The 15,675-nt window shown below is 32.8% G+C and overlaps 1 protein-coding gene across 4 annotated transcripts in view; it reads left to right on the top strand.

Annotated features, from left to right (window-relative positions):
* Positions 1-15,675, top strand: part of LOC126750822 (calcium-binding mitochondrial carrier protein Aralar1) — a 40,372-nt gene that overhangs the window by 18,463 nt on the left and 6,234 nt on the right. For 3 of the 4 annotated variants that reach the window (XM_050460559.1, XM_050460561.1, XM_050460560.1), the window contains exons 2-6: positions 11,079-11,231; positions 14,743-14,905; positions 14,983-15,074; positions 15,146-15,340; positions 15,432-15,655. In XM_050460559.1, the coding sequence (XP_050316516.1) occupies positions 11,079-11,231; positions 14,743-14,905; positions 14,983-15,074; positions 15,146-15,340; positions 15,432-15,655 (827 nt within the window). Of the gene's footprint in view, positions 1-10,464; positions 10,661-11,078; positions 11,232-14,742; positions 14,906-14,982; positions 15,075-15,145; positions 15,341-15,431; positions 15,656-15,675 lie in introns of those variants that run through there. The other variant, XM_050460562.1, reaches the window with a different exon arrangement.

Consider the following 15,675-nt stretch of genomic DNA (forward strand, 5'->3'; position numbering starts at 1 on the left):
GAAATGGTTTGAACGAAAAAGTGTGCCGATCATCGTCAGGGAGGTATTTTATAGTTTTTATAATATGGACTTATATAATACTTTAAAAAATATTTTTTATAATATTAAAAAAAAAAAAATTATTTATATCAAATTATTTTTAATACAATTAAATTTTTTTTTATATTTATTTCAAATTTTTTTAAATTATTTTTTAATACTTTTAAAATATTTTTCCCACTCAAAAAAAAAATATTTTTAAAATATTTAAAAAAAAAAATATTTATATCAATTTAATATAAATACAATTTTTTTAATACAATTAAATTTTTTTTTTTACTTATTTAAATTTTTTTTTTTAATTTTTTCTTTAAATTATGTTTTAATACTTTTAAAATATTTTTCCCACTCTAAAGAATTTTGTAATGAAAAACATCTTTGCGTTTTCCAAATTTCAAAACATCTCCATCTAGTAATCACTCCGAATATTCTTCGAGTCAGCTTTGTTTTCACTAGAATTGGTTAACTAGCCATGTCTGTTCAGCGCTTGCTTTGCTTAAAAGCTCGCCAATATTATTTTCCGGGCGCACTCGCCACACGCGTTTGTATGTATTTATTATATCCAATGTCGGCTTTGATGCACTCAAACGCACACACACCAATGCACACGTGCTTCTCTTTATTTACAAGTTCCTGTTGCTGTGCACCGCTCTCCGCGCTGTGAAGGTCGTTGTCGTTGTTATTGTTGTGTAATAATGTAATGTCGTCTGTTACAACAACAACAACAATAGCAAAAGGTTGCCGCCAGAATCACAATTGCAGTAAGACATGCCAACAATAACAAAAACGAAACAGGCAAACACACGCGCGGCGGCAACAACAACAACAAAATACAACAACAATAAACTGAGAACGTGTATTTGCAAACAGCTGGCATAATCTGAATATTTTAAGTAAAGTACATATACGAAGCGTTTTGGCGTGCAAAATGCAACATGCAAAAACAACAACAGGTATGCCTGCACATCTGCCCATATGTAAAAATGTATGCGCATTAAGGTGTCCGATATTTATTGCTGTTGCATTCAGGCTAAGCAGGGGCTTGAGTGTGTCATTTATGGGGATTTTGGAAATTGGCTTTCCGATGATGATATGGAGAGGGAGGGGTATCTAGGGAGCAAGTGTCTTCTAGATGATGGGGTCAAGTGTGGGTGGCAAGACCGTTGCCGAGTACATCCGGACGTTAGATTTGTTGAGGGTACCCAAGACTTCAGAGGGTAACCCAGACATCAGATGGACTCATGGACGTTTAGATGTTAGCAGTGTGATCTCCACTACTTCGGCTATGAGGTCTGGCCGGAGACTTAATTCTGGTACCACGGAGAGCGGGAGCTCTTGGAGTTCGCTTCAACCTGCTCATGCGGACTAACCCCTTGGGAAGTATCGTGGTGATTGTGGTTAAAACCCGAATGCAGAAAAAATTTACCAAACCCAAAGTACAGCAGAGGGAATAGATCGGCCTCAATTTGATTTAATCCGCTGTGTTTTTTAAAAATTGTCCAACGTAAATAAACTCTTTACTTTCAATGTCTATATCATATCTTATTCCCCATGTTATATATTTACATGGGGTTTATTGTTATTTTGGGTTAAAAAAGTTAACGTACAATTTGAATGAAAGATATTCTAATACAAAATTTTTTGATAACCAAAAAAGGTTTATACGTTAAAGTTAGGTTGTACATTAGTACAAGTGCCATATAAAAATTCTTTGTTACTCATACGTCATGGTGTCTGGAAAAAAACCTGCTTGGGAAATAACGGACGCCCTAGTGTACATGTATATAAACCACAGATTTGCTTACTCGCCCATAGCCGTTATTTATGTTTGGTTTACAGCTATATGTACATACCAATGTTGAGATACTCGTAGATAAATGGGATAACACGAGTACCTAGCGGTGTGACGGCTTAGTGCAGACGAATTTAGGCGCTTCTGCAAATCAAACAAGTTGTGCATATTTAGTTAAGCTAAATGAAGGAACATCCACTTATATCCAGTTTACTCGCGCCTTCTAAATAAGATTACATCATTTAAATCTCGTTTGAGTGAGAACTCAATTGTTTATATCGAGAGAGAAGAAAGCGTCATGCACGTTAGAAATTGAATATTATGAACGCCACTCATGTAACGAATGCTGTACAAAAAGTATTTCGAATGAAAAACAAAACTTTGTAAAACTGTTAATTTATTTCACAGGTTAGTTTCCATTTAACTAGGACTACTCTGGATGGATCGGCAGTACGTAGTCTAAATTGACTAATTTATTCCGGGCAAGGAAAGGTAAAAGCGAGTATTGCACTTCGCCGAATAGACCGAAATAACTCGATATAGTAGAGTGCTGACGATTTTTCCAAGTTGTCGTAGTTGAACCTTCTTGAAATTTCTTCAGATTGCTAAAACAACGTCAAACACGGCTCTGAACTGATCTCACGATTGCGCTTATTATCTAATCGGAGCAAACGCTCTATTTTCTTATATTATATTTAATGAAGAATAAAAACCAACGAGTATTTGAGTTGCCTGCTACTTATCTCAGTTATCACCTTCAATAGGCAGCCTGTCAATGGGAGATCGTGGATTTGTGTCATGTCATCTTTCATGAATGAAGAAGAATCATCACATACCATATCCAAGACTCCTTGGTTTCTCAGGAATTTCTCTTCCAAAAACAAGAATCAGATCACTGATCTATATTGTTATTTTTTTATTTTTCGAATGTCCATTTCACTAAAAACCACTCTCTCTCTCTTACTTGCCCAATAAAAACAGAATCGGAGATATAGGTATTTTATCGGAGATACAAGTATTCGCGAAATTCAAACGCGTTTTTTTCTGAAAACCGCTTTTTTTTTCAAAACGATACCCACGACTTCTCAGTACCGATTCATATGAAAATTTTAGAGAGACTTCTTTGTAGACTTGTCTATTTCTGAAACTAACTTCATATATCCCCAAGTTTAATTTTTTGTTATTTTTTTTTCAATTCGAAACAGTAAAACAGTAAAAATTTTCGTGAAAAAATACAACTTTCCTGTAGTTCCGGATTGCGACATTATTCAAGACCAACACTCGTTTTGTTATACTCTCGCAACAAAGTTGCTAAGGAGAGTATTATAGTTTTGTTCACTTAACGGTTGTTTGTAAGTCCTAAAACTAAAAGAGTCAGATATAGGGTTATATATACCAAAGTGATCAGGGTGACGAGTAGAGTTGAAATCCGGATGTCTGTCTGTCCGTCCGTCTGTCCGTCTGTCCGTCCGTCCATCCGTCCGTGCAAGCTGTAACTTGAGTAAAAATTGAGATATCATGATGAAACTTGGTACACGTATTCCTTGGAAGGTTAAGTTCGAAGATGGGCAATATCGACCCACTGCCACGCCCACAAAATGCCGAAAACCGAAAACCTATAAAGTGTCATAACTAAGCCATAAATAAAGATATTAAATTGAAATTTGGCACAAAGGATCGCATTAGGGAGGGGCATATTTGGACGCAATTTTTTTTGGAAAAGTGGGCGTGGCCCCGCCCCCTACTAAGTTTTTTCTACATATCTCGGAAACTACTATAGTTATATCAACCAAACTCTACAGAGTCGTTTCCTTTAGGCATTTACATATACAGTTCAAAAATGGAAGAAATCGAATAATAACCACGTCCACCTCCCATACAAAGGTTATGTTGAAAATCACTAAAAGTGAACTAACCGACTAACAAAAAACGTCAGAAAAACTAAATTTTACGGAAGAAATGGCAGAAGGAAGCTGCACCCAGGCTTTTTTTTTTTAAATTGAAAATGGGCGTGGCGCCGCCCACTTATGGACCAAAAACCATATCTCAGGAACTACTAAACCGATTTCAATGAAATTCAGTATATAATATTTTCTTAACACCCTGATGACATTCTTGAAATCGTTCACCCTGATTTTGAATTCCATCTGATGCATTCTCTGTATAATATATATACCTTAGGAAATTAAAATACAATTCAATGCTCAACATTCACAAATTGATCTAATCTAATTAATTTTACAGCAAAATAAAAAAATATGTAAGTAAAAGTATAAAATGTTCGGTGACACCCGAACTTAGCCCTTCCTTACTTGTTTTTTATTATTTTTGGATTTTTTTCGGTATTCTTGTAAAGTTAATAAATAGCTATTCAAAAATAGATATTTAAAATATTAAAGACCTTTTTTGTGAAACTTCAAAAATTACCTGAAAAATAATAATGAGCATGGTCTGTAACTAAGTGTATATATCTTCACCGATGCTATATTAGAGGGTTAGGTATTTCTGCTTACACCGAGATTAGTAAAAGTTCGGAAGTTTTATGTAATGAAAGTATTTGATGTGCTGAAATGAGTGAGAATTAAACGATACAAACATGCCGAGCTGGAATTATTTATTTTTCCTTAGTTATATCTAATGCTTAGTTCCTAGAATACTGTTAGTCCGCACTTTTTGAAAAATGGTTGTCTAACATGGCGGAAGAGTACTACAAAAATAAAAAATATTTTATATCAATAATACCTACATATACATATGTATGTACATATAAAAACTTATAATATAAAAATCTTAAATTATATAATATATACAATAATATACATATATTGATATTCAATAGTACTTGTATAATTTATATTTCATATTTAAAGCAATAATGGTCTCATAAACAACTTCCCATCAGGCCATTCCAACCTTCTACCTAGAAACACTTCATATATGTCTTTGTATTTTACAATTACATACATCATACATCAATTTACACACCACTTACTTCGTGCGTGTAAACAACCTGTTGTTGTTTTCAAATGTAACATACAATTTCGCTTACTGCATTTGTTTTTAGTGTCTCCGATTTCATCATTTCCCATTATCACAATGAACGTCTCGCAGTGCACTGCCCTCTTAGTCATATCACCGACATCGCTATACACTTTATACCCACATATCTACATATGTAAGCATGTACCCTATGCGAAGAATATACCGAGACCACCACGAGATTGTTATCCCGAATGCGTCTGTTTATCGTTACGAACGCTGTTCATCACTTATTCTTTGACTTTGCCATTGCTTACGCAATATTCTCTACGTCAGCGGAAATTCACACCAAAATCATCAATAAATATTTTCTGAAATTGCATTACTCTACTTGTATATAAATAGTGTAGTACATTTATGTATTATAATTTGTATGTATAGTATGCCTAGCATATGATTAGTGAAAGAGTCAACTAGTTACGAAGAACACTAGTTTGCTTATTAGTCACAGTCATAGAAGTAGGTAGTATAAGTATACAATTGTTTTGTAAAATTTACTCAAAAAAGTAAGATTGTACTGATTTTTTCAATATAAATAATTTTTTGTTAATTCTGAATAGTTTTTGATGTAAATTCTGAATGGTTTATGGCAAAATGAAGTAACTAGTGTTTTAACTAGTATAAAACCTATATATTTCTGACAGAAAACTGACAATGGACAGCTCGCTGTCACCAACAAATAAAAAAGAGAAATTTCTCTTTCGAAAAGCGTCAGTCGGCTGTCTAGTTGGGCTAGTGGTTCATTATGGCTGTAGTGTGGTTTATGCCTCGTTCATTCGACTGCAAGGCTACCTTCTCCATATATGCATAAAGTAGGTACATATTTGAGTTGAGCTGGCAACAGGGGGCACATTCTACAAAATTTTTGCAGCAATGAATGTGTCAATCGATTAAACTTCCTTTATAAAAAATAATTCCACATATTATATAAATAGCTGTACGTTGCACAATAATGCGTCACGAAAACGTGATAATTTTAATAATTAAATACTTAGCAAGTTATGCTTGTTTCAAGTTGAAGTTCTTAAGCTTTTAGTTCGTTTTCTTCTAATCTTAAATTGAAATCTTTGAATAAATGCATTAAAAATATATTCGCGAATAAAAATATAAATATTTGCATTTCACAGCTGTTGCAATTTATATAAATATGCGCATTTGCTGATTAGTTTGCCATTTACTATTAGATAATATTTTTATATACAAGTAAACACATGGATTATAATCACATTAAGACTAATATAAAGCACATAAGTGTGTATTTAAGTTATGAATGTGGCTAAGTCAACAAATGCACTTTTGATCTAAGAGTTATTTTAACACAAATTAATCCACAGCATTAAATATTATATATTTAGAAAAGATTACCTTAGTAGAAGTGCAGATTATAATTATCAGTAAAATACAAGTCATCAGTAATTTACAGACACGGAAAAAATAATAGAAGCAATCTTTGGTTAAAAACAAAATAGCGTATTTTCATTAGAAGAACTATATACCATACATCGTCGTTTAAAATGCAAAACAACGTATCATCGAAAAACTCGAAATTGACTTTTTAATTGCTTACGATTCATGACATCATATTACATATATGTATGTATTATAAACGTTTAAACTTCCGCCGACCAATATATCCAATATATAACCTATGCATAACCATTTTATAAGCAAAACACACATTTTGTTTCAAGTTTACAGGTGAAGAAAAAACCATTTAATAGAAACCACTTTTCTATTAAATCGTTTTTTCTTCATTTGTAAACTTATTATGAAAAGTGATGTTACGTTATTTCGCATTTTAGGTGACGATATATTCTTTGGACTCTTTCTTCATTTTAAACTGTTCATACCCATTTCATTACCTTTATTAATATAACTATTATTATGCCATTCATTATAGAGAAATACTGTCCTTGAAAAATTATTGTTTTTGACAGTAGCTGTATAATCTAGAGCTCCAATATTTCACAGTAACAGTTTTATTCTAAGGATAAATTTATCTTTTAAACTTCTTTGTCGTTCCACATTAGCTATTTTCGTTTAAGCAAACTTGGAGAATTGCGAATCGAACGAAAATTGGTATAAATACATTATAATGGCATAACTAAGTAGCTTAGAAAGCGAATAATTAACTTTAATGAGACATTCCCTTTAAAAATTGGCGATTCGAATAAAGTACTGATATAAATACATTTACATAGCGAACGGAGAAGTAACGCTTTTAAAGAGAGATACTACAAGTATAAGCGAGTATAACTACTAACGACTAGCGCAAAAATTATGCCAGCTGAAACTTTATCTACGTTGAATGAACTAGAAAATGATATAACGCATTTAGTATCGGTTATAGCTTGGTAATGAAGTCTTGAGTCTTTAGCGAAGTGAGCACCTTACAATATTTCAAATAATAGTTTAAAGTAAGCTAATGTAACGGAAGTAGATAGATTGAAGACTGATGGTTTAAGTTTTAATAAAAACAAAACAAGAGACAACGTCAATTTCGGCTGCACCGAAGCTACAACAAAAGATTCGTGAAGATGTCTTGTCAAGTAACAAAGTTTTTCATGCGAGAACTTGATTTGGATAATTTCGTTTGTATGACAGCTACATTATATGGTGGTCTTCAATGTCGGCAATTTCTACAAATGAGTAGCTTTTTGATGAGAAAAAGGCGTGGCAAAATTTCAGATCGATACCTCAAAAACTGAGTGATTAGTTTGCTGCTGGGTGCTATTTTGGCGATGTGATGCCTATTTGGAAACATGAATCTAAGGGCGCTTATCCTGCGTCTGCAGACTGCTGTGCGGTCAATTAGCAAGTGTTCTTTAGTTTCAGGTTCCATGTCACCGAACCCGAAATTTGCATAAGAAGCTAGGTCCATGTTATATAAGTGCTTTTTGACCTTGCAGTGGCCAGTGTAGAATGCCACAAGTAGCCTGAGTTTGTGGGAGCTTGATTACATATTCTTGTAATCGCCCATTAACAACTTGTCATACCTTTACCTGTTTACTGCTTCCTCCTTGCGGAGCAGCTTCTTTATGGTAAGAGGACCCATCGCAACGAAGGGCTCACGTTCTACCATGTTAGTGGATGCTGCAGGCGAGCGAGCTCATTAGCCAGTTCATTCCCGGCTATACCTTTATGACCGGGCACCCAGTTAAGGTGTACTTGGTTACGTTCCGATAGACTGTTCAGCCGTTCTCTACACTTCTGCACCAGTAGCGATTTCATCTTGCAGGCAGAGATCGCTTGACTGCCGCAGTTCAACATAACAGCGACATGATACTTTAGCACTACTGGGTGTAGAAACAATAAATAGGGTTGCCATGTTTGTTCAAAAAATATTTATGTATTAAATAATAAAATATTGCCTAAAACTCTTAATCTAATTTCAGTATTGAAAAACCAATATAATTCTTCTACTCGCATGCATTTTCATAATTGAAGCGTGTTTTCAAATTGAAATGTTGGAAACACTGGAAAAATAATTGAAACAAGTACCTAACAACAAAATATTTCACTCCGCTTGCTTTATCGTAATCTCTTTACTCTCATCACTCATTTATTCATTAATTATGTACGAGTATATGCTTCCTGCTCTGCTTGAGTCAACTGATTTCGGCGTCTCAACTCTTATTTGTACGTAATCGCTCTTGGGGCCGCTTCACTGCCCCACCAGCAAAAAAGCTCTATCAACTCTGGAGCACGTGAAGATTTAGTGAACCAACTGGTGCATATATAGTACATATATCTTATATATGTATTTATGTATGTACATGTATATTTATGTAAATAAATATACGTGCAGTACTTGGATTATAATGTTTATGCGGAAAGCCTCAATGGCAGTGGGTCACGCTGACGAACCGCACAGTGAAAGCACACACTGAGAATATGAATGGGGCGAGAGAATTTCAGAGAAAAATTAAAAAGAAGTTATAAAAATTGAGAAAAATGCCTTCAATGGCATTGTTGTTGATATGATATCTCCTATAGATAAAAGTGAGGAAGTTATGTTGCTATACGTATATATGTAAGTATGTACCCCTCTCTTTCATTGGATTACGTGCCAATTGCACTCTGCATTTTTTTTGATTTTTTTGGTCTACAAACAGAAGTGTTCACCAGGTCGTACAATCGTGAATAATTTGTGAATTTAAAAATATTATAAATTTTGAAATTAAAAAAAAATAGATATTGAGTTAATAAAGCGCAACTTTTAAAATTTTTTACTAATAATAAGAAAAAAAGTTTTATACCTAAAAATAAATCAAATAAAAATTCATATTACTGAACAAATTAAATTAAATTGTTAATTATTTATTTTATTTAAATTTGATTTTAATTAAAATATTAAAGTTATTAATTATTGTTAAAAATAATTTAATTAATTAATTAATACATTATCAATTGTAACAAACTAATTGATTGATTTGATACTTTTAATTTTAATACTTGTATAAAATAATTTTATTTATTAATTAATACATAATTAATTATAACTAATTAAGGAAGTTATTTAATTTTCATTAATTGCGAATAATTTTTAAAATTAATTAAAATTAATTAATAATAAATAATTAAATCAATTAATTGATAAAATACTGTAGTAATTAATTATTGTAAAAAATATTTTAATTAATTAATTCAAACATAACTAAACAATTGATTTAATAATTTTAATTATTGTAAAAATAGTGGTATTAATTAATTAATGCGTAATTAATTATATCTAGTTAAAAAAATTAATTAATTTTCCTTAATTGCATCTAATTTTTACAATTATTGAAAATTATTTGCAACTAACTTTTACAATTAATGAAAATTAATTAATTTATTTAGAAATAATTTGAATAAATTAATAATAATTGCAAATGGAATTAATTAAATTTAGTACAATTATTAATTAATTAATTTCAACAATAATTATTATTAATTAAATGAAATTATTACCTACTAACTAAACTAATTAATGAACATTACGCTTAAAATTTATTTAATTAATTAAGTTAATTTGATTTTTCATAATTTTTAATTAATTATAATAATTATAATTAAATTAATTAATAATTAATATATTAATTATTAATTTAATTATAATTAAATAAATAATAAAAATTAAGTATGATTATTAATAACTTTTAGTTGATTTTTAATAATCTTTTATTATTTCATTTAAAGTAATTAAATAAACAATTATTTCTTTAAAATTCCAAAAAAAATCCTAAGAAAGGTAAAAGCTTTTGTGAAGCTCTTCTTGGAAATAGTACTTCCATTCGGAAAGCTGCTATTATTTACACCAAAAGATAAATATTTACTTTTTTATTATTTATTATCTATCTATTTACACATTATTTTTATAATTTTTTGTTGAGAATATATTACCCACAATTTGAAGGAATAAATTTACCAAACAGTTTTTGTTTTTTATCACGTGAGCACCCTAACTTTTTGCACATTTTAGTGCTGTAGTCCCCCGCTCCGTGCACACGCTTAAGTGTTCAAATTGAGTTACTTGCAAATTTCGACCGACGACGCCGTAGCTGAGCCGGCTGTGGTGACGATCAAAAGCATCGATGATGTTTTATATAGCTCAGTTGCTACTCTACGAACGACTGATACGGTAGTGAAACTGAAACGCGTTGTGAAGAAAGAGTAGAAAAAAAGCGCGTGAGTGTCAACCAGTGTGATAGTAAAATAGCGCAAGTAATTGCCAAGTTCAGAAATTAATATTCGTACTTCGAGAACAGGAAGGAATAACCCTCGAACTAAAGCAAAATGCCACAGTCCGTACGTGACTTTTTTCCTATTAATATAATATATCTAATAAATATACATACACATATATGTATATCTACATAACTATAAGTATGTCTAGGCATTCATAAGCTAAAAAAAAGCTTGCCAGTTGGAAGCGTTGGCATTTATCTTTAATAAACTGTGAGCAGCATACACGAATAAACATACATATGTACATATGCTTACACATATACATAAGTACATATATCTAGAATCTAGAAGAGCAGTGAGCAGTTGAGATACAAAAATGCGAGTGAGCACACATTGCGTTTGTGTTTGTAACAACACACTCTCTTGCTGATTTAGATATGTGCATAAGTATCTCAATGTCAAATTGCAAAAAATACAACTCTTTTGCTGCTTTTTAATTAAGAAAAATTAATGAATTACATTTTATTTGTTGTTGCAGGGATCTTCGTTTCTAAAACGTGCCAGCACCGATAAACTCCGCGAAGTCTTCCTTAAATATGCCTCATTACAAAAGGATGGCGACTACTACATGACCAGCGAGGATTTCGTGCGAAAATTTCTTGGACTCTTCACCGATGCTACATTTAATGATGTGAGTAAACATGTACATACATATAGACGGATCAATTAATTGTTGGCAGAAAGTATAAAGTCACCATTGACTTAAACAATTTGCGGATTTGAATTGATAAGACATAATATTAGAAATAAAATCCAATCACCATTTGGTTTATGATGTGCGTCATCGAAGATGCCAAACCAATAAAAAAAAAACAAAGTGCAGACATACAAACAAACCTATGTGCATAAGTATGTATGTATATAGAAAATATTCTAATATAATTAATATATAATTTCGCTATCTCTGCACTGGCATAAGTACACATACATACATACACATATATTTTTTGCACGTAAAACTTTCATGTTTATTTTTTTTAATTTTCCTCTTAATCTTTGTCGTACCTCCCACACATATTTAAAGGCACAAATGACAATTTGAAATACAAATACGAGTACTACAGAGCGGTGCAACTAGCATTTAAAAATAAATATTGAATGTTATGTAAATGAAGTATTTAATAATGTGAGCATTATTAGACAAGAGCAGATAATTATTTGAAAAAAATCATGTTCGAATGAAACACATTGGAAACGAAAGATAAAAGATCAAACATTTAGGGAAAAATACTTTATGGACGACTAAATTTCGCTAAAGAAACTAACATTTTGTTTAAATCAAAAGTAAAAAACCAAAAACTTGGTTATTTGAATTTTTCATAAAAATCTGAAAGTATGTGAAAAAAATTTATTCATAATAGTTAAAAATTTTTTCATTAACTACAACATTGCCATATAACTTTTCGACTTATAGGCCTCGTAGTTTTTCCTGAAATCAAGATAAACAGTCTCAAATCCTTAAAAATACAACCACGCTCTTTCCTCTTCCTTTTTTAGACCTTAGATCGCCCGTGAATTATTTTTGCTTTAATGTTTATTATTTTATCTTTCGTTTTCAATGTATTTCAACGTACTATTAATTGTTCCTATGAACACTAACCGACAACTTTTTGTATGGAAATTTTTTTTGTTTGACGAAATATTTTCTCGAAATTTGTTATGGATTATTATCTTCGAACAATCGGATGCTTATACCGCGATCGTATTTTTTCAGCATTTCTTTACACCAATCCACACAAGCCTTTTTTTGAGCGATTGTCAAATTGTGCGGGATCCAACGAGAATAAACCTTTTTTACGGCCAGGTGTCTATGCAATATCGAATGTATGCTGGTGGGAGAAATGCATAGGCATGCCTCTATCTGAAGGTATGTTACATGACGGTCTTGCATTATCAGTTCACGTACGGCATCGACGTTTTCTGGCACAACGGCTGTTTTTGGACGACCTTCACGGAATTCGTCTTTGAGCGAGCGTCGGCCACGATTGAATTCGTTGTACCAGTTTTTCACAGTGCTATAGGATGGTGCTTCATAGCCATACAAACATTTTAGTTCATCGATGCACACTTGTCGTCGAAAGTTGTGAAAAATGATCGCACGAAAATGTTCACGAGTTAATTCCATTTTTTGGCCGAGATGAATTTTTTAATTCCCTGTAAATAAAACAATTCACGATTAAATGACAAAACGTTCTGAGTGATGTTATGCTAAAAAATGTCAAACTTTCCAATGGAAATGTCAGATTGCACCTGGCAACACTTAGTGTTGCCCAGGCCAGAAATATATATAGCAGCCTCCGTAGTATAAAGTAACCATACGAACTGATCGATCAAAATCAAGTTTTTAAAGGTTGATACATTTCGACGTTCTCTACTTTTTTAAAAACAAAATATAAGGACATTCCAAATTTAATGTGGAATGAAATGTGACGTTTCTTTTTGAAGATTATCTCCTTCAAATGTTGGCCGAGGCTACGTCTCAGATGGTCCATCAGTTGAGTCCCATTTTCGATGACTCTTTCGAGCATTTCGAATGGTAACTAGCGAATGACAAGCGTGATGTTTTGTTCGTAGGCCTGAATCGAAGCGGGATTATACGCATAGACTTTAGACTTTACATATCCCCACAAGTCTTATGGTGCGATATCACACGTTCATGGTGGCCAAAAACGTGAACTTATCTGCTCACCGTAGTGTTATTCCATTGATTAATGCAATGCGTGAGAAATGATGCCGTCTTTTTGAAATCAAATATCGTCGAAATCACGAGTTTCAAATACTCGGTTATTATGGCGCGGTAACAGTCGCCATTGACAGTAACGTTCTCACCGGGATTATTTTTGAAGAAATTTCAATAATTTTTCAAGTTGTTCTCGGTCCTAAATGTGGCAATTTTGCTTGTTTACATACCCATTGAGCAAAAAATGGACCTCATCGCTGAACAAAATTTGTCTCAAAAACGTCTAATATTTTTGGAACTTTTCATGGAGCGAAACGATGTCGCTTGGGAAGGTCGAGGGGCTTTAGTTCTTGCAGAAACTGTATTTTGTACGCTTTCAATTTGAGATTCCGAAGTAAAATGCGTCAAGTCGTTTCATACATCAGTTCGAGTTACTGCGTACGGCGCCGAATCGACTCTCCACGGTCTTCGTGTACACTCTGAGCTACGGCTACTATATTTTTGAATGTTATTCAATAATGAATGCTGGGTCTCAAGTTGCGAATAGTACGCTCAGTAGGTCGATTACATTGACCATTCAGCAAAGCGCGGGAAACACATAGTGATATAATACTATTGAAATCTTTGATACAAAATATTTTTACCGCGTCTTTTAATTAATTATTATCTTAAGCTTCAATTTGTATTAGCAGACGGTTTGTTGAAAATTTTTAAATTTCATAACATTGTATTTAAAGAGATTCTAATATATTGCAACAAAACATAAGGCGCTATTAGATATGTATATTGTACTCCATTAAACTCATAAAATTCAAAATCTATTTGATTACTTTGAGCTAACTTATCTAAATTTCTATGTGACCAAAAATACTCACTTAATATTCACAACAAACACACAGTGGCACACCCAAACAAATTGAAAGGGCAATCACTTGGCCACCACGTGATTATCTCAGCGACCCAAACCGTGTGTGGAGTGCGGAGATAGCGAAAGTGTACGGCAACTTGACTTTGCTCACACATAAACCAAACTACATACATATGTACTCGTATATTTATGCTATAAAACACTTATCTTTCAAAGTATTTCAAACTAATTTAACCGGCAAGTGTTTTTTTTTTTTGAATTACGGTTATAGATAATACAAATACTTTAATTATAACTAAAACAAAACTTTTTTTATTATGCGAAAGAAAATTGAACTATAATTAAGCTATAAATAGCACCATTCTAAATCATACTCAGCACATTTGTGTGTATGTATGTATGTAGCTATGTTTCTATTGTTTGTATACAAGTTTTCACATTCGCCGTGACGTATCTGCAAATATTTGGTGAAGTGCTCTGTCACTTGCCGTTAATCATTGTATTATGATTTCAGCAATCGATACGAGTAACCTTCCATTTGACCTCATACTAAGTAATCCGTTATGTGTTAATGTATGACTGTGTATATTGCAGGAATCTGTGCGTTTGTTAGCCAGCATAGCGGACACCAGCAAAGATGGGTTGATCTCATTTGTCGAATTCCAAGCGTTTGAGGGGCTGCTCTGCACGCCAGATGCGCTCTACAAAACCGCTTTCCAACTATTCGACCGCAAAGGCAACGGCACGGTTCATTATTGTGAGTATGAAGCATAATAATAATTGTTAAACATTTTCATTAATAATTTTATTAATCTTCCGTTACACACATTACAGCCGATTTCGTCGATATCGTACAAAAAACCGAATTGCATTCTAAGATACCTTTTAATTTAGATAGTTCCTTTATTAAGCGGTATTTTGGTGAAGTGAGTATATGCTCTCAAATATACTATATATTATTAATTACTAAATGAAATTTTTGTTGTTATTTGCGCAGAAAAAAAACCGCACCATAAGTTATGCGGAATTCACACAATTACTCCATGATTTCCATGAGGAATACGCAATGGAAGCATTCCGTAGTAAGGATCCAGCTGGTTCTGGATACATCTCACCATTAGATTTTCAGGATGTTATTGTTAAAGTGAAAAGGCATTTACTCACCCCCGTCGTCAAGGATAATCTAGTAGCGGTGAGTGACGTGCTTAAGCAGCAAAAAACAGTCCTGCACTCAACAACTAATTTTAATTATTTTTCCTCCGGCTCTGCGTTCGCATCAATAGGTCACCGAAGGTCACAAAGTGAGCTTCCCCTACTTCATCGCATTTACTTCGCTGCTCAATAATATGGAATTGATTAAACGCATCTATTTGCACGCCACTCAAGGTAATCGCAACGAACCCGTGACAAAGGACGAACTACTTTACGCCGCACAAACAATGAGTCAAATAACGCCATTGGAAATTGATATACTCTTTCAATTAACCGGCGCGCTGCATCAAACCGGGTAAGCTCCGACGTTCAATA

This window comes from Bactrocera neohumeralis, chromosome 2 (genome assembly GCF_024586455.1).
Source record: "Bactrocera neohumeralis isolate Rockhampton chromosome 2, APGP_CSIRO_Bneo_wtdbg2-racon-allhic-juicebox.fasta_v2, whole genome shotgun sequence".
NCBI lineage: Eukaryota > Metazoa > Arthropoda > Insecta > Diptera > Tephritidae > Bactrocera > Bactrocera neohumeralis.